This window comes from Mesoplodon mirus, assembly GCF_964341445.2.
Source record: "Mesoplodon mirus genome assembly, chromosome: 13".
In the NCBI taxonomy this organism is placed as follows: Eukaryota; Metazoa; Chordata; class Mammalia; order Artiodactyla; family Ziphiidae; genus Mesoplodon; species Mesoplodon mirus.
The window spans coordinates 70,547,628-70,570,958 of NC_138989.1; the positions used below are offsets into that span (position 1 = coordinate 70,547,628).

Here is a 23,331-nt window from a genome sequence, read left to right on the forward strand (position 1 = left end):
TAAGTCACTTTCATAAAATCACTAGACATATAATTCCAAGTTCATGAATTCAGATTCCTCCTGGCTGCAGACAGCAGCCACTGTTCCTTTGAACCCAGAATGAATACCTTTTTATGGAGGTATGAGCTAACAGCGCTGTGGTCTATACTTTCCCCTAAACATTCTACTTAGATAATATTAATAAAGATCAAGAAGAAAATCAGTCACAAAGGCAGAATCACAAAGTGTATTTCTTTGTGCCGATGTGTGGGTTGCCTCTAGCAACCGAAGTTCAATCCCAGCTGAAGAACAGCAGCCTCCTAAGGTGTTGTGAAGCAGCCAGAATTCTCGACTTTGGAGGGTTGTTTGGTTTGGGGAATTAGCTAAAAAGAATCTACTCCTTTTTCTGCCCTTAATTCAGTAGAGAATAACTCTCCCACTAACCATGGGTTAGGAGATGAATTTATATCATGGTAAGATATTTCTTATTATCCAAAAGTCAACTTTAAAATATATAATTTATTCACACACACACAGATATCGCAGGTTCAGTACCAGAGCACCAATCTAAAGAGAATATCACAATAAAGTGAGTCACATGAAATTTATGGTTTCCCAGTGAAACTAAAAGTCATGTTTACACTATATGGTAGCCTAAGTGTGCAATAGCATTATATCTAAAAATATATATACATACCTTAATTTAAAAACACTTTATTGCCAAAAAATGCTAACCATCATCTGACAATGCAAGGTTGCCACAAACCTTCAATTTGTAAAAAAAAAACCACAGAGTCTGTGAAGCACAGTAAAAGGAAGCATGCCTGTATATTCTTCCTTATATTTATGTACAGTCAGCCCTCTGTACCTGCAGGTTCCACACTGACAATTGATTGAATCCATGGATGTGGAAACCATGGATACAGAGGGCCAACTGCACTCTGCCATTTTATATATGGGACTGAGCATCTGAATGGGTTTTGGTACCCGAGGGGGCTCTTGGAACCAATCTCCTGTGGATACCTAGGGATGACTGTACATAAAAACCACTATCAAAAGATCAGAGTTGACAACCTTAACCAGTTCCTTCAGCAAAAATCTGCCAAAAAAAAAATTCAGTTTTTTTTTTAAAGTTTAAAGAAAAATTCATCTTCCATCATGGGAAACCATCTGGTTTCTTCATCCATTAGTAAGTTTTGAAGAAAGAGTTCCTTTCTTTGAACATATATTGGTTTGATTTTCTGAAATGTCATCTTCCTGAAAAGTTAGTGATGTATAAATTAAATATAATACAATATATTCCATTAAATACTGGCATTGAGCAGTTTTAATATGTAAATTTAGACTGTGTTTCAAGGAGTAAATAAGATGCAGGTAGTGATCTTTCTCACTCAGATCTTCAGCCAGGCGGCTCATTTCCGTAGCCTAACCAACATCAAATATGGGGTCACGCCTTCAGTCTTCAATTCACTGTAGAAAAGACCACACAATTATCAAAATCGAGCACATAAAGCTTTACTGACATAACTGCTGTACCACCTTCATTACCATCTCCACTACTGCTGTACTACCAAGTCTGAACGAATTGCTTTAACTGAATTGATGATGGTTAATCGATTGATTCTAATTCCCCATGAGGCACAGTAGAAGCACGTTAGGGCTGCATTAACCTTAGGTAAATGCATCTGGTTGTAAGAGGACAGGAGTGAGGAAGAGTGAGAGTGTGTCTGCCCTTCTACTCAGTGAAGACATGCACCAGAGTGACTTGGAGATGGGACACACAAATCAACTGTTCCGTCAGGATGTTTTAGTTCTGTGGGTTTCTCATAGCCTAAACTTCTCTCCTCACTGTGTGAGTCTAGTTAAAAAAATATGTACACACACACACACACAAATATACACACACACACATCAATATGTGTGTGCACACATATATGTATATATGTGTGTTTTATTGTTGCTGTTTTCTAACAACCTGATCCTTAATATCCAGCAAACCATTTCTCTGGTGTTCAACATAAGAAACATCTATACGTTCTAATGCTTGGGGGAAAAAAAACTTTTTTTTTTTTTTTGCATTGACTGAGAGAATTCTATTTTATGAGTGATTTAAGAGATTTGCCAAGATAATTTTTAAATATATGTGATGCTTGTTTTTCTTTGCATTAACAGCTACTTTTACATTCTAATTCCTCCCGGGAGTTATAATTCCATTCTACGTTGGTGAATCTAGACTTACCAAACCATACTACCACTTACATTCTCAAACGGCCAATTGGTCAGATTTCATTTTGCAAACATGAGACCTACCATTATAGATATATCATTACTATTGGAATTTCTACCAAAATCATAAAACAAAGGGCATATTCATTCCAGTTACCCTATTTCAGTTAGGAAAATTTCCCATTTGACCTTTCCTCAGTCATAGGGAGAAAAAAAGTCTTTAAAACTACCTTTATTAATGAACTGCAGCTAAAGAACTGGCCATAGAAGTCATTCTCTCAAACTCATCCCCTCTGTACCAGCCTGAGTCTCATCACGCAATACTGGAGTCAGTACAATATGGAGACCACGTGTTGCTCCTTCCTCTCCTCCACTCTGGCTCCATTCCCTCCAGGGTCAAAACAGCTGAAGTTGGCCATGATACCTCACTACCCCAAGAGGATGTAGCTGGTAAAGGAGCTAAAATCGACCATCCTCCCTTTCCTTGGAAAGTCATGCTTCCCTTTCTATTCTAAACGCTTCATCTCTTCCTGCTCTGAAGTGTCTGCTTCTCTTACTGCTTCTGAAATGTGGGCATTTCACTTCCTCTTTTAATACTTCTCGGGCTTAATTTTTCTTTATTAGACGTTGCAGGGCTATTGGCCAAAAAGTTAATGACTTAGCCTCTGGGGGCCCAAAGATTTTAGAAAACTTGATGCATAATGCTTCATCTCTAGTCTCTAATTACATACATCATTAGCAAAGTGAAGCATGGTTGCAGGGTGTCTTGAAGAGGGAGAAAGATCTACTTGAATCCCTAGACTGGGGCTAATCATAGGGGACCTGATTCTCCACGTCAGGCACTGTGCAGAAGAGAGTTTCAGAAAATGGGTTTCGGCCCTAGAGAGACTAGGCTGGAAATTTAAAAGTTGCTAGAACAGGAATTTTTTAATCACTTTCTAAATGATTCATGTAATTACAGACTATGTTTTCTTTTAAGTGATAATTTCATGGAATTTTATGGAAATGAGACTTGAGCCCAGAAGTCTTTTTTTTTTTTTTTAACAAACCTGTCACTTCTGATTCTGTCAACATTAGAAAGTGATTTGATGGTTTCAACTATTATTTCCATTGCTTTAGGGGTCATTATCATTGCTTCATTAATTCGTTATTAGGTAGTTGTTGAAGACACTTGTCCTTAACAATGCAGGAAATAAAGTGAAAAACAAGGAACTATTCCTGCCCCCTTGACATTTACAATTGACTTGAGAGACAGACATGGAAACTTAAATAAATACACATGATTTATGATTAAAATGCCCATCGGTAACACAGAAAATATGAGCAATGGAGGAACAAGGATGGTGGAGGAGATAATCTGTACTGTTTGGATTAAGCGTTGAAGCCAAGACTGGGCTTGTTTTATGCCAAAGAAGAGGAAAAAAATATCTAAATTTGTTCATTCATTTACTCATAAGGTAAGAATTCATATATCAGGCTTCAAGGATTCAGTGGTTAACAAGATTAATAGAGTTCCCACTCTCAAAGAACTGGGAGACAGACCGTAAACACGTGATTACGTAAGTATTAATTGAATGGATAATTTCTCAAGTGGTATAAATGTCAACCATGCTCAACAGGGGTCGTGAAGGCAGATGGTGGTGGGGGAAGAGAGGCCTTACCTTGTAGAGACGGCCTTGGATACCTTCGGCCTAGGAATTTCAGACCAAAGTGCCACCTTGGTTTTTAGTTCTTTGTTCTGAAATAGAAAACAAAAATTGTGCAGAGATCACATGTGTGTTAGCACATTTGCTAGCCATGTGCTTAGTGTTTCTGGACGACCCACCATCTACATCCCTCTTTAGCAGTAAGTCTGTTGTTCCAGTCACTGTATTAGAACACAGAATGTAGCCAGTTGCGAGTCCCCAAATATTACTTCTGAAAATACAAACACTCCTTGAAAAATGCATAATTTACCAAGGGATTCAAATTTAGTATTCTGACTTAGCCTCTGAAATTCAACAGCTGAACTCTCTGTTTCAATGTACAGTTTCTTTTATATGGACAGATGCGAAGAACTTCATGAAAGGACTCTATTAAAGAACCTTTTGAAAGACATGCACGATATTTATTACACATTTGTCTTTCTTGTGCAATCTCTTGATTAGAAACTCCATGAAAATAGGCACCATCTGTTCTTTTGGTTCACGGCATCCTTAGCCTCAGTTTTCTCATCGAAGCCTCAGTTTCTTCGTCTCTAGTAGTAGTGGTCCTGACTACCATATATAAGGTGGAAGAAACAGATATCATATGACCATAATATTTTAAATCTGGAAGCACCTTGGAATTCTGGCAGATAATGCAATGGCTAATAACAGGAAGGGAAAGCGTTTAAGTTTTCAGGTACAAATCCTAGCACAACCACTTGCTACCTGTGTGACCTCATTTAGTTTACTTATCCTCTGTGCCTAATTTCCACATCTGTATTAACAGATATGATCATAGTCCCTTCTTCACAGGTTCTGAAATGAAATAAAAGTACGTAAACTACTCAGCTCAGTGTCTGGCACAGATTTTAAGACTGAAAGGCAGTTGGTTATGACTTTCTAGTCCAAGGACCATTATTATATCTAAAAACTGAGGTCCAAAGAGTTTAAGTGCCCAACATCTTGTTCAGGGCAGAACTCAAGATTCAAAGTCAGGTCCTCCGATAAATGGGAAGGAAATCCAAAAAAGAGGGGATATATGTATAAGTATAGCTGATTCACTTTGCCATACAGTAGAAACTAACACAACATTGTAAAGCAACTCTATTCCAATAAAAATTAATAAAAAGAAAAAGTGAAAGAAAAAAACCTCACAAAGTCAGGGCCTCCCAGTCCAGAGACAATACTTTCTCTACAATGCAGCCAAGCCGAACAATTTCTTTTTACAGATCTGGAAAGTGAGACTTTCCAGCGAAGACTCATGCCCAAGGTTGACTTGCCAGTTGGCTGCATGGGCAGGCCAGAAGTCTTTCAAGGATACATCTGCACAGAAAGTTCTGGGCCTGAAAGGTAACCGTGGGAGGAAGGCAGAAGAGGAGCCATGGCTTTCAAAGAACAGCAACACACCAGCTCCCTTCCCTTGTAGGAAACGAAGGACTTAAAAAGTCATATAATTGAAGTTTAAAAGTTATTTTGTAAGACTCCAGCTGCTGGTTTGGAGTCAGCCAGCACCAGAATGCATGGTTTGGGGAAATAGACACCAGAATTTTGATGGAAGAAAAAGAGTTAATAATTCTGAGTACCTAGCAAATGTCAAGACTTTTGCCTGGTGTTTTCCAGACATTCTTTTCTTCGATAAAACTCATCTCTGAGGAGTAACTTTCATTGTTATGTGTGTGAAAGAAATAAGGCTGGCAAAACTCAAATTGACGAGGAATCTTGCCTCCAATGACCCACAGGTAGTGTATGCAGCATGGGTCTGCAAATGTGCAGCCCTTATGCAGGCCCGTCTGACTCCAAAGCTCATTCTCTTTTCCCTGCAAGATGTTATTTTTCTGTGACCAGAGTAATTTGCCCAGCCTCGTTATATTACAAATAAGCAATCGGTGGACCCCAGGAGATAAAGAGATTCAGTGATTTCTGAAAGGATTCCAGGTATGATATATAGGAAAGAGAAGACAGCAAACTGTCAGGGAATTAGTCAACAATGAATCTACCCCAAACATCCAGCCCCCTGCAATACACCCAGTTACTCAGTCCCTGCCATGTCTGCAGCACCATACCAGGAGCAGAGGGAATGTGACACAGCACAAGAAAGGATAGTATCTTCCCTTTTAGTACACGGGATGCACCGTATGGTGGAGGTGATAAATATGTGACCATTCAAAAATTAAAAATAAATAAATTAAATGCGATTCAAGAGATGCCATAAGGCAGCCAGTAATTCAAAGGTATAAACAGAAATCAGTGTGACTAGAATAATTTTCCTACACAAGGACGTTTAACCTGGACCTTGAAGACAAGGTGAAATGGGTTAGGTGGAAAATAGGGAGAGAAAAAAGATGACGGCACAGTTCTTAAAGTGTAGTCCTGGAATCAACAACTGGAACATCCCCTGGGAACTCATTAGAACTACAAATCCTCAATTCCCAACCAAGCCATTGGGCCAGAAACCCGGGGTGGCCGGGTGATGTGTTTTAAGATGTTCATCAGATGATTCTGATGTCTGCTCACATCGGAGAGCCACTGGACCAGAGTAGTTTTAAATGTTGGTTGTATATTGGAATGACCTGGGAGATTTACAATCTAGTGATGCCTGGGTCCTACCCCCAAAGGTTCCATTTAATTTGGTTGTAATCTAGGTTCAGGAGTTTTCAAAACTCCACAGGTGATACTAATGTACAGTTAAGATGAAGAACTACTGAACTAAGGAAAGCAGAGACAAGATGTGAATTTTGTACCTTCTTATCCCTCAGCATCTACACGGAATAATAACTAAAAGATGGAGCAAAAATCTTCACACATGAATCATTTCACTGTGATATTTCAAGAGTTAAGCACTTAAGTCTCACTCAGGAAATGTACTTCAGATTTGACAAATGGATGATATAGTTGTTCCTTGTATAATGGAGATATATCGAATATACACTCCAAACAAGTGCAGGCATATATCAGGGCCAAGTACGTGGCTAAGAAAAACTCCCCTCTGTACAGTACTTTACAAGTTATGAAGCACAACTTGAAACACAATATCATGATGACAACAAGCATTGGAATAAAAGTATTTTTGTGGCTGGACAAGTATGTAGAAGCTATTTGGAGTTTTTCCAAAATAAACTCCTACTTTCTCAAGTTGTTGCCTTCCAAACAATGCAGAAGCATAAGAGTTATCAGTTTAGACTATCTTTATTTTCATATATTTCAACTTCTGTGATGATTTATTTCATCTACTGGATTTAGGTCTTTATTTTTTTATTTTATTTTTTTGCAGTACACGGGCCTCTCACTGTTGTGGCCTCTCCCGTTGCGGAACACAGGCTCCAGACGCGCAGGCTCAGCAGCCATGGCTCACGGGCCCAGCCACTCCACGGCATGTGGGGTCTTCCCGGACAGGGGCACGAACCCGTGTCCCCTGCATCGGCAGGCAGACTCTCAACCACTGCACCACCAGGGAAGCCCTAGGTCTTTATTTTTGATTCATGGGCTTTCATATGCTTTTCTTTAACTAGAACAACCAAATGCATGAGTTTTCATCATTAGTTTACAAAATTACAAATCAATGACCAGACTCAGTCCACCATTATTATGATTCTATCCAAGGATAGTTCACTGACACAGTTTTCCAAAAGAACCTAATTTTTGCATACTTAAACTTCTAGCAACATGCTCTTGGAAGTATATTAAATTTTAGGGATGATGGTGATTACATAAAGTAGAATACTCTTCAAAGTCTAGAAAATGGAGTCATTTCTGAAGATGCATTTTCATATGAGCATGTCATTAGTGAAGAAGTTAGAAATGTGTGAAATGTGAGATGAATTTCAGAGCTGTAAATTAAGATGATGAAAGATATGCCAAAGTAGAAAGAAAAGTAAATAATTTTGGCAGAGTTAAGCAGAAATTTTCTGGTGATACTTAAAAGAGGTTTAAAATCCTGAAAGATTGAAAAGAAAAAAAAAAGGACAGAGTTAGATGAGTGAATTTTATCCCCTTGTGTGTGTGTAGTGGGGGGAAGTCCTTGGTAGGATAGAAAAGAATACACAGAAAAAAGTATTCATTTCCATGAGTCAAAAAACTGGAAAACAGAAAAACATTTAATGTAGTAACTGTGACAATGGCTAAAATATATACAAATGATCCTGCAAATTTAACATTATATCTGTTCATTTCTAAATATATATCTTTTTTTTTTTTTTTTTTTTTTTTTTTTTTGTGGTACGCGGGCCTCTCACTGTTGTGGCCTCTCCCGTTGCGGAGCATAGGCTCTGGACACGCAGGCTCAGTGGCCATGGCTCATGGGCCTAGCCGCTCCGCGGCATGTGGGATCTTCCCAGACCGGGGCACGAACCCGTGTCCCCTGCATTGGCAGGCGGACTCTCAACCACTGCGCCACCAGGGAAGCCTGAAATATATATCATTTTTAAATACAACTGTGTGTATATTGACACACATGCATATCTGCACATGCACACACTTATTTGATCACCTAGATAAGTAGATATTGGGGGATGAAAAGCATGTGCTTCAAAGTCAGGAAGACTCAAATGCAGCCGAGTGATTTTGGACAAGTGTCTTAACTTCTCTGAATCTCAGTTTAATCCCTGAGGGAATAAATAATAACCTTCTCCCAGAGTAGCTTTGAAGATTAAACAAAATGAAGTATGTAGCATGCCTTAAAAGAGATGAGTTATTATGGATGAGAAAACTATGCTGTCTGTATGGTTTAGAAAGTTGATGTCTTTAAAAGGGTTATGCAGCTCTGGTGACCAATTTTTCACAAACTGAATCGGCTCACACTGTTATTTCAAAATAGGATAGTCCTAAGTTTGTGTGCAAGGTAGTATACCCCTGCATATGTCCTCCCAGTTTAAGATCTTCATAACGAAGTATCGACTAGGGCTAGACTAGAAACAGGTTCACTCCAGCTCAAGCACTTACTAAATTCAGGTACCTGGTCCAAGATCACAGGCTCACAGATGCTCTCCCCGACTCCCATCACTTTATAACTGTCACATTGTTTTACTCTTCTCGGAGCAGTTACCCCTCCCTAATTAAGTTGTGTACTTACTTGTTTATGTATTTACTGTATGTATCTTCAATTAAAATAAAGCTAGATGAAGTCAGGACAGTGTGTCCTGTTCCTACCATGTACCTACCACTTAGAACATTTCCTGGTACATCATAAACACACAAAACTATTTGCTGAATAAATAAACTAATGTGGCTTGGCTGGGCTTTTTAAAGCTGAAAAGGGCATTGTAACATTCCCTGCAGTGAAGGAAATGATTTATCTATTGAAGACAATAAATTTTGAGGTCATAAAAGTCATTCATCAATACTGCTATTATTTGAAGACTTTTTTAAATAAAAGAGAATGTTAGAAAATAGTAGTTTGAATCAACTTCATACAGAGAATCTTAGGCAGTACTGAGAGATGCTGTCCCATCAACGTGGGCAGACTGCATCCAACCAAGAAGTTTCCATGAGGGGAACACAATCTATTGCTTCCTCCTATCACACTGAGTGGCTAGTCTGCAATTATTTGCTAAATTTGGGGATATAGAAGCAGTGCAATGGAAGCAATACATTATTCTGGTCTAGCTATTACACCAAAAGGCCAATTGGATAATGTAGTGTATAGGTTAAGTTGCCAGTTTACTTAGGACAATAAAATTACCTTTGGGGATGATATAAATAGAGACACAACTAAAAATATAAGATTGAATTAGAGGCAGTAGCACCATTGATGCCCTGACTCTGTGATGAGGGCTAACACTTAATTAGACATGACCAGAGCCTAGGATCATAACGAAAGATCAGAGAAAGACAACAACGTCTCCAATTAAAATGTATTATAGATGTATGATAATTAAAGCAGTAGGGCATTGGAGCCAGATAGGCAGATACACCATTGGAACAGATTTCCAGCATAAAAATTTAGTCTAGGATATATCGACATTTCAAATTCATGAAGGAAGGCCAGACTGCTCAATAAAGTGAGACAGCTAAAAAGTTAGGCCCCTACCTTACACCGGACTGCCTTGAATTACAGATAAACTTGAATCTAAATGAGAATTCCGCCTCAAAATAGGAATCTGAGCACGTGTGTTTTTCATCTCTACTTTCTTAGATTTCATTAGAATGATACCAAAGGATTTTTTTTTTTTTTTTTTTTTTTTTGCTGTACGCGGGCCTCTCACCGTTGTGGCCTATCCCGTTGTGGAGCACAGGCTCTGGACGCGCAGGCTCAGCGGCCATGGCTCAAGGGCCTAGCCGCTCCGTGGCATGTGGGATCCTCCCAGACCGGGGCACGAACCCGTGTCCCCTGCATCGACAGGCGGACTCTCAACCACTGTGCCACCAGGGAAGCCCCCTCAAAGGATTTTTAAATATTGAAATCCCTTAATAATAAAGAGGAAAAAAGAGGGCTATTAGCAGATCAGAAATGTCAGAACTGAAAGACCAAAAGTGAGTAAAGAGTTAACTGCAAGAGCAGAGGCAGCTGCAGGTGAAGCTGTGGCAGCTGAGGGAGATGTCTGATCCAGCAGACATGGAAATTCAGAGAACACAGATCAACAATCTTAAAGATGGATAGTCTTCGAGTTACCAATTCAACTTCTAAAAATGTATCTTAAGGGAGGAAGTAATTATACAAATAATCAGTAATGTTTGTAAAAGTCTGTTGAATTCATTGCTGTTTACAAAAGCTCTACTGGAAAACAATCCAACAGCAGGGATTAAGTTAACTAAATTATTTCATAGCAATACAGTGGAAACCTTGGTGGCTCTTTAAAAAGATAATGTAAATTTAATTTGCCTGGTAAGCAAAGACTTTCTTGTTATACTGTTCTATAGAGAAAAAGAGCCCTTAGCATGGCCTAAAGGCTTTTTATGATCTAGCACCTTCCTACATTTCCAATGTCATCCTACACTATTTATAGCTCTTTTAGATTAGAAGCACCCACAATGGCCTGTTGTCTGGCTACCTGACATGCCCTATGACCCAGTTTTCCACAAAGGTCATACTGAAATTCATTTTCTTAGAGAGATTGTTCCCACCCACCAATCTAAATGGTCCATATACATTTCTCCATCCAGGTATTATTGCCCAGAGTATTTTGTCCTTTTCCTGCAGAACCTTTCCAAGATATTATTAGTTACATATTAATATATTTGTATCTGTCTCCCTCACCAGTTAGTAAATTCCAGAGAGCAGGGCTCATGTCTATTTTGTTCAACATCGTTTATCCAAATTTAGTGCCTACACCATAGTAGCCACTCAATAAGTATTTACAGACTTAACGTAACTAGTGATATGAGAAAATTGTTGAAACAAATAAAAGTTTAAAAACACAATAAAATGATGCCATATATAGTCTGTATCTCTAATATATACACACAAGTATGTAACAGGCACAAAATTCCCACAGAAACAGAGATATACACAACTGTGCTGAATAATTGCCCTTGGATGGTATGTTTGAGTGGTTTTCTTGTTATATTTGTTCATCCATATTTCCTAATTTGTATGGGATGAATGACCATGTTAGTTATGTAAAAAAATAAAAAATAGTTATTAAAATATTATAAGAAAAATATTTATAAGAAAAAATATTTTATCAAGTAACATTTGTCAAAAGGCCACTACATAAGAAAAGTTGGGAGGAAATGCCTTTAAAGACATTTCTTAAGAGGAGGGGGCTCTAATGCGACATAAATCACATCACCTGATGTAAACTAACCAACTTACATCTTACTTAGGTGAGAACCTAAGGAAAACCCAAGATGCGACGAGCTTACCCTCTAAAATAAAGAGAACAGTGGTCCCAGGAAGGTAGAAACGGCAAAACTGGGGGATGGTTACACAACTTAAGTTGCAAAATATTTACAACCTCTTTATGTTATTATGACTTTTTTCTTCTGTTTGAGGAAAGCAGAAAGAATGTGGTGGTAGAAAGACTGGTGAGGCGTGTGCTGGGAGTCCGATCATGGAGCTCCGCTCTGGTCTGTCCTGGGGAAGAGAAGAGCTCCAAAAGATGAGCAGATTTCCATGGAAGACAGAGCATCTCTGTACTCCACAGGACAGGACAACGTGACACACAGAGAAGTCACAATGCTGAGGGATGAAGTAGAAAAGGTGACCCGGTCTAGGCAGTCTGTGATGAGCTATTCAACAGAGACAGAAGGGGTGACACTGAGCACAAAGCAGCACTGGGCTGGAGACACCTGGGGGTCATCAGGTGCTCCAATAACCACAGGGCTTCTCTGTACTTCCTGTGAGGCAGGGGTACCACCAGCCTAGGACTGCAGCTCAAGGCCTGAAAAGGGCTTCCCCAGTCAAGGCGGGGATGAGTGGGCACAAGTAAAGCACATCTTACCACAGTGTATTCTAAAGGTTGATGATAAGTTTTACAACACTGAAGCATAAGAAAATCTCAATTGGCTTCTTTTTTTTTTTTTTTTCTTTTGCGGTACGCAGGCCTCTCACTGCTGTGGTCTCTCCCGTTGCGGAGCACAGGCTCCGGACGCGCAGGCCCAGCGGCCATGGCTCACAGGCCCAGCCGCTCCGCGGCATGTGGGATCTTCCCGGACCGGGACATGAACCCGTGTCCCCTGCATCGGCAGGCGGACCCTCAACCACTGCGCCACCAGGGAAGCCCCTCAATTGGCTTCTTGAAGTAGGTGAGCCCTGAGGCAAAGCTTGGAGGCCCTGATAAGTATGGATGGAGAAAGAGGAGGAATAGGACGCCTCAGGACGGGGGAAAGAAACAAAGACAGGAGACAGCAAACCCGGCTATCTGGCTAGAGCTGAGTTCACGCAAGAGGGGCCTTGACCAAGCTTCTAACTCAAGTCCACATCGAGAGATAGTATCACTGGTCTCCCCAGTAGAGAAAGTATTCTGGAACATTTGAATAAACTTTCAACAATTATTTAATAATATTTAATATTAATAATTTAATAATATAAAATTATGTTTAATACTTAATATTTTAATAATTATTAAGAGTACCTCCCCCACAGAGCTATAATTCTTATACATAGAAGATGCACACACACACTCACAAAAAGACATTCATACCCACATAGAGACACATGCATGTCCTCACACATACACATAGACACAGTCACACACAGACACACACATTCACATACAGACATACTTGGACACAGTGTCACAATGGCACACCATTGCACACAAGCACTCACACACACACAGGACACATTCATACACAGGCTCACAGATATACTGAACACACACTCACTCACATTCATACTGAAATATAGAGCAGATTCCATCCTTACCTGGGCTTCAAGTATGTTAACTTTTTCTTTCAGATCTTCAATTCTTTTATCTTGTTCTTTTAAATTATTTTTTAAGCCTTCCATCTAAGATTTAAGAAACACAAATGCAAAAATCTTGTCAGGCAACAGAGAATAGTTCCTTAAGTCAGAGACTGTACAGGTTTCTGTGGTCAAGTAATGCTTATCAAATCAACAAAATTAAATCCCAAGCATTAGCGGACTCAGCAGGCTACAGAAAATAACAGGACAAATTGGCACCTGGGGACGAGAGCACACAGACAGTGCAATTAAACACTTTCATCTTTAGAAAACCTGTTTAAACCAAACTCAGCAGGAGTGCATCCTGTGGGAAGCAACACTGGTCCTTGCTGTGTGTCTCAGCCACTTAACGTTTTCATCCTGCACAGGCAGAGGCCAGGGGACATGATGCAAGGCCGTGGTCTGGTATGGGGAAGCTCCCTGCGGCAGAGATCTGGTCAACCAGCAGTATATTAAGGTGAGCCCACTTTGCTTTGGAAGAAAAGCATGTGTTAAGAGACAACGTGGAACTGGGGGATGTGGGGTGATATCCAGGACGGTGCCAGAAGAGAAGAAACACGTGGATTCCAAGGCTAGCTCTATCATTTAACTGCTGTGGGCCTCGGTTTTCTCATCTGTAAAATGAGGACACGGGATTCCCCCTGTCCTCCCTGACTCTCAAGGGCTATGACTCAATCCTCTGGCTGTTTGGTGAGGTCCTACTGCAGCAAGCATGAATGTTACATTTATGTCAAGAAGGCATTTGAGTTAGTTGGGAGGACTCCTTTTAGAAACAAATATTAGGTAGTTTTAAAAAAAAATGAATGGATGAAGTTCTGGTTTTAAGTCTAAACCAGATCAATACAAATCTTGATGTAAACTGTATGAGTATGCAATTCACCATCCATCTGGCTGCCATCGCGATGACCTCTTCTCTTTCACCTGCCAAGATGTTCCCAGCAAAGAAGGGCCAGGTTACAGCCCTGTGCTAACACACCCTCTACGTAAATTAACCACTTATGAGGTTATGAAAACAGATCATTTCTTCTTCAAGAAAGGGCTGAATCTCCTAATCTACAAAATCTGCTAAAGAACAGTGTGCAGTATCTGGCTCAGAACACTTAAAAAAAAAAACACCAAAACATCTAAAGAGCAAGCACAATTTCCCAAATATCTTCGTTGAGAACATCACAGGTGTCGGCATGGAGACAAAAGAGGACACTGAAAACAGAGCCTTGTCATATGGGGATAAAAAGGAAATGTCAATGAGGAGAAGAATCTCCGTGCTCGTAGAGTCCAGGCAAGCCACGCGTGTTTGGTCTTCTCACTGTAAACATACTAGCTACCAGAGAAACACACTTGATTAATCTGACCTCCTGGATGACACTGCGCAGGTTCTGATGCTGGGAGTGAATCACAAACTGCAGATGAGAGATCTGCTCCTGGAGGAGGGATATCTCCTTTTGAAGATCCTGGCAACTGGAAATGCAAAGGAAAAAAGAGAAAGATTTGCTAAAGCATTATACAGCTATTTTTACAGCTGTGCTACCAGGATCTCCTCACACATGACTCTGCTACTGGGCAACATGTGGGTAAGATGCCCAGGGTCCCTTATGCCAAACAAGACACACTGAAAATAAACAGTCATGAAGCATGCTCTGATTAGCTCAGACATGAACTTGAATGAGAGGATCAATTCATGTCAAAAGCTCCTCTCTGGCCACCCATGACTCCCTCCCTCCAGCAAGTAGTTGAGTCAAGTGGCATCAAATCAGTGATGCACTTATATATCTAGTCTGTCTCACCTAAGAGCATCCACAGACCTAGCATCCATCAGAACACACACGTATGGGATAGTAGGGTTAGAACATGGGGCCAGGAATGGAGACTTAACACACATATCAGAAACCAACTTCCAAGGATACAGGGGTTAGTATAGGTTGTGAATTGCCTGTTTTGTCTTTTTTTTTTTTTTTTTGGCTTCCTATTTTTGCTAATTCTACTACATGTAAATAAGGCAAGGAAAGAAAAATTAAATTCCAGCTAATATTTTGAGTCCACATTAACCATGGTGAAGAAAGATGAGTGAAGTTTGAATTTAGATTATTCATCCTTTCCCAAAGCTCCATTTAAGTAACTGGCATTGATTACATGGCTTTTGACTATTTCTCTTCTTGCCAATATTATTAGAGTTTGAGGCAAAATGCCTTGAGACAAGACCACTAAACTTGGGAGCATTGTAATTTTGGAGTCACATAACCTTTCTAAGCCTCAGTATAACAGGTATAACAATCCCTACCTTTACAGCATTAAAAGATTATACTGTACACTTAAAGAGATAAAGTGAACGTGCTTTCGGAAAATGAGCGTTTTATAAAGTAATATATTATTTTAGCTTATTAAGGTTTCACATTTGTAGCCAACATCCAATTCAATTGCAATTCTGATTTTCACAGTCTCTACAAATATTACAAAGGTCATAGAAATTCATGTGACACTACAGCGGAACTTGTTCTCATTTTTTTAAAAAGAGTCTCCATTTTGTTTTACATCATGTACTAAAACATTGCTTCTCAAACTTAATATGCATTGGAGGATCTTGTTAAATTGTCAGGGATCTTGTTAAGATGCACATTCTAATCCAATAGGCTGGGGAAGGGCTTGAGAGTCTGCATCTCCAACATGCTCCAGGTGTTCTAGTGATCTTGCTGGTCCATGAGCCAGGCTTTGAGTGCTTTGAGTAGCCCAGCACTAATCCACTACAGTTGTCTCAATAATGTTTAATATAAAGTCACTCAAAGCCGAGTAACTTTCAGGCAATTTGCAATATTTAAGACAGTCTTGATTTTTTCCCTTGTTCAGTTTTGTATGAGAGAGCTTTAAAAAAGAGTTTGGGGCTTCCCTGGTGGCGCAGTGGTTGAGAGTCCGCCTGCCGATGCAGGGGACACGGGTTCGTGCCTCGGTCCAGAAAGATTCCACATGCCGCGGAGCGGCTGGGCCCGTGAGCCATGGCCGTTGAGCCTGCGCATCCGGAGCCTGTGCTCCGCAACGGGAGAGGCTGCAACAGTGAGAGGCACGCATACCGCAAAAAAAAAAAAAAAAAAAAAAAGATGAGTTGTGGACATAAGGATCAAAGTGACACAGAAGGCAAACAGAAATCTGGCCCACAGCTGGTGCTAAGATTCAAAATTGCTCCAGAAAGAAGGGAAAAAAAGAGAAAAGAAAAGGAGGAAAGAGCAGTCAGACTCAGGACTTTCCTGGGGAATAATGAGAAAGAACTTGGGATGCTTTGCAGAGCCAGGTCAGCTTTGAAAATTCATAAAATATGAAAATACTGTATATTATTAAAGGTGAGTATTCAAAATGGTCCCATCGTGTCTTATGATGACCCAGAACTTGGGGACTGAAAGGAAAAAAAGTCTTTAGAAGGATGGGAGTGGGTAGATATGTTCTCCAAAATAGAAAATTCAGGAAATTTCCCCGTGTATTTCATGAGAATATTACCATCAAGCTCACCGTAAATAAATAAAAATCTGAAACAGGTCTTAAGATGGAAGAAAAGTATTTCTGGAAGCACTCTGGAAAGCGTAGGGGTTTCAGACTTATCTGCATTATACACTGGAACAGTGATTTAAGGAAGTCGCAAAAAAAAAATTCTCTTAGGTTTGTTCAATAAACAGAAAACCTAGTCATCCATTTAAGGTCTTTGAACGTGAGAATATAGCTAAATAAGCTGCATTTGAGCTCCCTTTAATCTCTGTTATTTATCTTTCAGTTGAAGCACTCAGTGCTTTCAGTTGAAGCAGTCAGTCTTAATGTACTAAAGCAAAACAGTAAGAAGAAACATAATGAAGGCCAGGCCTAAGAAAGGAGGCCAAACGTCTGTATCTAGGATTTATGCTTTGCTTCCTAATGCCTCAATATAAATACAAAGTCAATGTTGAAATTAAAATAGAATTGAAAACTGCTGCTTCCAGAAAGATGTAGAAGATGTGTTTTCCCCTATTCTTCCTATTAAGTCAACCCAAAACCTGAACATTATACGTCAACAAACACAAGAAGACTCCGAAAGGTGGAAAGAAGAAGGAACACTAGCTAGGGACCCTGGGATCCAGGGAACAACACAATGGTGACTTCCCTGGGTTTTCTTTTTGCTTTATAGATGCTAGGCTTGGCGCCGAGAAAGTCCACAGCCTAGAAACGGCAATGGGAGCACAGAAAAAGCCCAAACAAAGAGAGAGGAAAACCTTGGCTCCACCCTTTTGAGAAAGGGAACTGAAGATGCTCTCTCAAATCACCACAGATGGAGAGTGAACAGAGTACCATTTCTGGTCTTCTTCATGTTAGATTCCCTAGTGCTCAAGAGAGGAAGTCAATCTTATCTTTAACTTGCAGAAATGTGAAAGCAAATGGTTTGTCTTTAGTAACATAGGATAACGGTAGAATAAGTGCTAGGCGAGAAGCACATCCTCAATCTCTCTGCTGGCCAATGTCTGCCAAAGACTTGGTCAAAGGAAATCAAGATCATGGAGGACTGTCTCTCCATCCAATTGTCAGAATACTTTAAAATCTATTTGGGGGTTAACTTCCACCACCCGAGGTAGCATTATTGAGTCCTGCCACACTGCCCTCTGCTGCTCACTGTTCAAACGGCTTTGACTGAATTGTTCTTTGGCGGCATGGTATCCTTTTTTTTTTTTTTTTTTGCGGTACGCGGGCCTCTCACTGTTGTGGCCTCTCCCCTTGCGGAGCACAGGCTCCGGACGTGCAGGCTCAGCGGCCATGGCTCACGGGCCCAGCCGCTCCGCGGCATGTGGGGTCTTCCTGGACCGGGGCACGAACCCGTGTGCCCTGCATCGGCAGGCGGACTCTCAACCACTGCGCCACCAGGGAAGCCCATGGTATCCTTTTTAAAAGTATTTTCTGAGGGGCTTCCCTGGTGGCGCAGTGGTTGAGAGTCCGCCTGCCGATGCCACGGACACGGGTTCGTGCCCCGGTCCTGAAAGTATCCCACATGCCGCGGAGCGGCTGGGCCCGTGAGCCATGGCCGCTCAGCCTGCGCAACTAGAGCTTGTGCTTTGAAACGGGAGAGGCCACAGCAGTGAGAGGCCCGTGTACCGCAAAAAAAAAAGTTTTTTCTGAGGTACAGCTTCTGTGTTTACTATAATGATTTTGTTGAAGACATCGTTCACGGTACTTTTTACGAACATATCCTGGAAATTTTCCTCTCTGGCCTTATAGATACATTAAAAAGAACTGGATGTTTCCTAAAGAACTGGTTGGGTTTAGTCATTTGGACACTGTGAATCACAAAACTAATCATAATTTTCTCGTTGGGTTGGCTGCTAGAAAATTTAAAATTGAATCAGTGGTCCACTGTGAGCACGTGTACACATTTTGTGGGCCAGCCTCATTATATTACCTGTTCTTGTATCTCCTTGGCCTTCTCACCTAATCTATTTCCAGTTAAAGGATTATGTTACTTTTATGTAGTTTTTGTAAATGATCTTACATTTTCTTAGAACTCAGGGTACATAAATACATAATTGCAAAGGGTATGAAGAACATGAGGATGGCCATATTTGCACAATCCCAGAACATAACCCTTTTAAGTCTTTATAAATTGTACTTATTATCAGGGATTAATGCATTATGCTGTTTATAGGAATGAAAATTCCAGAAGAAATAAAAAGAACTAGATACTGAGAGACAAAATGAATGCAATAAAAGTGGCAACTGAAACTATGTTGCATGTACCAGATGCTGCTACTTCTGGGCACACTACTCATAGCCAGGCATTGGGCATATGAATAACCCCATATGGAATTCCCACTTGAGAGAGAAGTTAGTGAGATTGGTGGCATCCTGGAGCTTCTTTGAAGCTATGAAAATATCATACTAGAGTCTACAAGGACTCAGGTTTCCTGCTATTTAGGATTTGATGTTTCTTTGGACCTTTATGGTGGCCATTACTAAATGTGAGTCCCCAGTGGAAGAGAGGGAAACTGACGATCACAACCATAAGAATAGGAGATGCCAGGTCCTTACCTTTCCCAGGCCAGACCAAGGTGAAAGAATAAACAAGACGTAGGTATAGCTCTGTTCACATTTCAACCAAAACTCAGGAATGTGTATTATTATTGCCAGTCAAAATCTTCCCCATTGTTGTTTTCAGTGGTAGCACTAAATGGGCGGAGGATGGGGGGGGTTTAAGACAGCCCTCAAAACTACCAAAGATAAGTGTACAATGTAAGTAACAACAGTATGCTTTGACATGCAACCACATCTTCAAGATACCCTGTTTCTTCCTCTAAGGAATGTACCATCCCTAAGCAGCTTCTACAGGTACGCTGAAGCCAACACACTACTTGTCTTTACAAAGCTCAAATGTGTTCCCCAAGGGATAATTCTAAAACGGGCCTGTGTGTTTGTCTGTGACATCACAGGGCAGAGAGAGAAGTTGGAAAACTGCCTTCTGCTTGTAGCCACACAGGGGACTGAGGAAACCAGTCAGAGAAAAGGTCTCTGGAGTTTCCAGAAATAAGAGAAAAAAAAGTCAAGTCTCCTCTATAGAAGAACAAGCCCAGGCTTTGCTACGGCAATACTAGAGCCCAAACTCCCAGCCCTACAACTTCTGGAAAGCTGAGTGATCTTGACAAGTCACGTAACCAATTAGAAGCTCTGTTTCCTTCCTGGAAGGTCGATGGAAAGATTAAATTAGATAAGGTACCTCAGGTTATTTATAAACTGAAAGGCACTGTGCATGTGTCAGCTAGTACTGGTGGTGGTAGAAATATGGGTCAACCTTGTTTTTAAAAAAGATGCTTCTGCCTAACCTTTTTACTCCCATTAACAGTAATTGTGAGTTTCTGCTGTATAACAAAGTGAATCAGCTATACATATACATACACACCATTGTAAAGCAATTATACTCCAATAAAGATGTTAAAAAAAAAAGTAATTGTGAGGATTAGCTTAACATAATGGTACATACATATCCATATGCAAGAAGAAACTCTTTTTCTTCTGAATTATAAAAACTTAAAAGTTATCATCCTCAGAGATGTTTTCTAATATTAGAAATGCCAAGTTACAACATATTGAATTTTTTATCTCTTTATCAGAATTGTAGAATGAAACTCACTGCAACTCAAGAAAGTCATGGCACCTATCAAACTATCTATGTTTAAGGGAAATTAAATCACCCATAGCCCCCTGCTCAGGGAAGAAGCCCTAGGCTATTCTTTGAGTAAGGGGAGACCACCCACAAGGATGGGAGGGGACGCCTGCCAAAGGCTATTGGTTGGATGTCAATGCAGGGGGTGGTCAAGATGATCTATCTGTCCAATACAGGAAGTAGTATTAGGCCAGTCAGACTCTTCCCTCTGGAATCTGAAAGGAAAATACAGAGAATACAAACCAGCTGGTGAAAAATGGTGGGAAAAGGTAATGAATCATCCAGGAAGAACAAAGAACAAGAAAAGAGTGAAACTGCATAAACACGCATCACTAAGTGGATCAGCAAAATAATCTGGTTTTTCAAATCACATTAGGTGCTAAAGTGTTGTCCTCCTGTCTTCCCATGAGTACATCTTCTTTATGGCCATATCTATTCAGTCTTAGTCTAACAGAAATCCTATTTATGGTAGCTTAACCAAGTCTCTATTGCTTTAACTAAAAGAATCTGACTCATACTGATTTCATTTTCTTGTCACTTAGCAAAGTGAATACCTCTACACATGGATCAAAATAACAAGTAAAATAAATAATTGTGATACCTACAATTTATGAAAACTGCACAAGCCAGGATGTTCAAAACCTTTCTGGAAACACAGAAGCTCCATTTCCCTCAAGATAGTTCTAAAACCTCCTCAAGAGTTTTTTGAGAATTCTTTATCCTGACTGCTCATATATAGTAGAACTGAAAGAATAGATCAGTTTGGTTTTTAAAACCATTACATTTTTGGCTCAAAGACTGACAAAACCTCTATTATCAATAAAAAATCATGTTTTAAAGAATAAATCAAACTCATTGTCTGGACTCTTAATGCAAGGCACAGTGTACCAGCTGTAGTTCTGCTGCATGGAAAAGCTCTCTTTAGGGAAAAAAAAAAGAGGTAAGCCAAAAATTTACTTAGAGTTAAATTATGAGTATATACACGTAATTCCAAAGACTTATGGATATTTTCCATAGTATTTCCTTTATTCTCTACAGAGATGTACTGTGCTATGAAACTCAGAAATCCACCTTCTGGGGCTATATGCGTGTTCACAGGGAAGCATATGAGGAAATTAATATCAGTGGTATCCCAGTGTGTTTCAAATATGTTGGTACAATTGCCAGGGTCAGCCCAGTTCTGGACTTTGGCTTATGAGGTCCAATGAAGAGAAAGAGAGATAATGGGAAAGGAAAAGGAGATAGGAAAAAATCAAAAGACCAAGAGAAAGTGATGTCTGAGCATATGTTATTCAATAAATGAGAAGAAGAATGTGTACATTTTGAGATTCATAATAGTGCCTAGAGCAATAGCTCTAGATGGATGAACTAAGATCTTGAAATAGATTTGACTTTGAATGTTATATCAGAATATATAATGATTGTGGTAGGCTTAGAATTAAAAGAAAAGAAAAAAAAGGAAAGGAAAAGAAAAGAAAAAGTTCATGAAATTTCATATGATATGAGTTATTCTATGATATTCCAGAGAATTTTTCTAACAGAAGCTGAGTAGTCAAGCCATTCGATATCCATAAACCCATAAATCCATCCCTACCCCAGCACACAAGGACCAGGACTGCTTGTGGATTATGAGTATTTGTAAGTAAGTTCCAAGAACTAAGGATGATTTTCACAGTATTTCCTTCATTCTCTACAAAGTTGGGAGCACGACAAAACTATCTTACTATTCCACTTGCGGGCTAGCTAACTTAAGGCCAGATGTAGCAGAGATCCATCAACAAAATCAGAAGCATCAGGGGAATGGAGACCTCAACAGCATCCTCTTCAGCACCAAGGGTAAACAGGGAGGGGACAGGCTCATTCACTCTTCAAAAGAATTAACGAGCCACCACACACATATACACACACCAGTTTCCCTGTAACCCCAGTGACCTCTGCCCTGTCCAGATTCCCCAGTGGGTAGGGAGGGAGAGGCACATGGCTGTTAATGCTAAGAAATCTCCCTTCCTCCTGCACTTTCAGGCTTCCTTTCCCTTGGGGGATAGTTGCTTTCTATCCACTGGTCAGTGGACCGGAAGAGAGGAAAGATACCAGGAACTGCTTTTACTTAGGAGATTTGCAAACCTTTTAGCATATGTAGCGTTGGATTTGAGATGCAGCAGCTTGTTTTCCAAAGACAGTTTTTTTTCTAGCAGTGTCCTCTTTTCCTAGGAGAAAATAAAATACAATTTTTGCTCATTTCTTTTCCTTTATCTCTCTCTCTCTCTCTCTGTCTTTCTCTCTCTCATTCTCTTTCTATGTGCGTGTGTGTTCAGCAAGGAATTCTTGCAAACTGTTCGCAAAAGATGCTTCTTGTAATACTAGAAACATGTTTTGAGCTAAAGAACTAATTTCATATGGAGCTGTTACAACCCACCCCAGTGAAGTCCGGGGCAGGCATTCTCCAGCATGGTTTACAAGTGTAGCAGGGAAGAGCCAAATCTGACTCCATGTTGGATCTGTTTCTTTTACTTTAACCTTTGCTTCCCATTGCTTTGGTTCACTGAAAGGATACTGTCTCTACGTAACGGCCTGCCTCGGGGAGCCCTGCCCCTGTGCCTGACTGTTAAACCAAAGTGCCTTTGTTCAGGGAAACATCCAGACCCTGTTCCACCCGTGGATGGCTGCAAGAAAGAAGAAATTAACACATCCCCTCCCCGAGGCTGGCCATTCCAGGTGATATTTGCTAAACTATGGCCTTTTTACTTTACTTCCTCATCTCCTCCCCCTCTGTGCTATAAAAGAAACTGGCATCCAAACCCCGATGAGATGGTTATTTTGAGACTTTAGTCCGCCATCTTCTCCGTCTGCCGGCTTTGCCTCAACACCTCGTCTCTGATTTATTACCTGTCGTGTGGAGAGCAGAGCGGTTTTGGACTCGGTAACATAAGTCGCTCAAGGAC

The 23,331-nt window shown here is 40.3% G+C and overlaps 1 protein-coding gene across 7 annotated transcripts in view; it reads right to left on the bottom strand.

Annotated features, from left to right (window-relative positions):
* Window positions 1-478: 478 nt before the first annotated feature.
* CCDC68 (coiled-coil domain containing 68) overlaps window positions 479-23,331 on the bottom strand; it is a 51,044-nt gene continuing 28,191 nt past the window's right edge. For 6 of the 7 annotated variants that reach the window (XM_082640151.1, XM_082640150.1, XM_082640149.1 and 3 more), the window contains 5 exons: window positions 22,514-22,596; window positions 14,586-14,691; window positions 13,195-13,278; window positions 3,867-3,943; window positions 479-1,449 (listed from right to left, as the gene is read on the bottom strand). In XM_082640151.1, the coding sequence (XP_082496277.1) occupies window positions 1,392-1,449; window positions 3,867-3,943; window positions 13,195-13,278; window positions 14,586-14,691; window positions 22,514-22,596 (408 nt within the window). In that variant the 3' untranslated portion in view covers window positions 479-1,391. The remainder of the gene's footprint in view (window positions 1,450-3,866; window positions 3,944-13,194; window positions 13,279-14,585; window positions 14,692-22,513; window positions 22,597-23,331) is intronic. The other variant, XM_082640152.1, reaches the window with a different exon arrangement.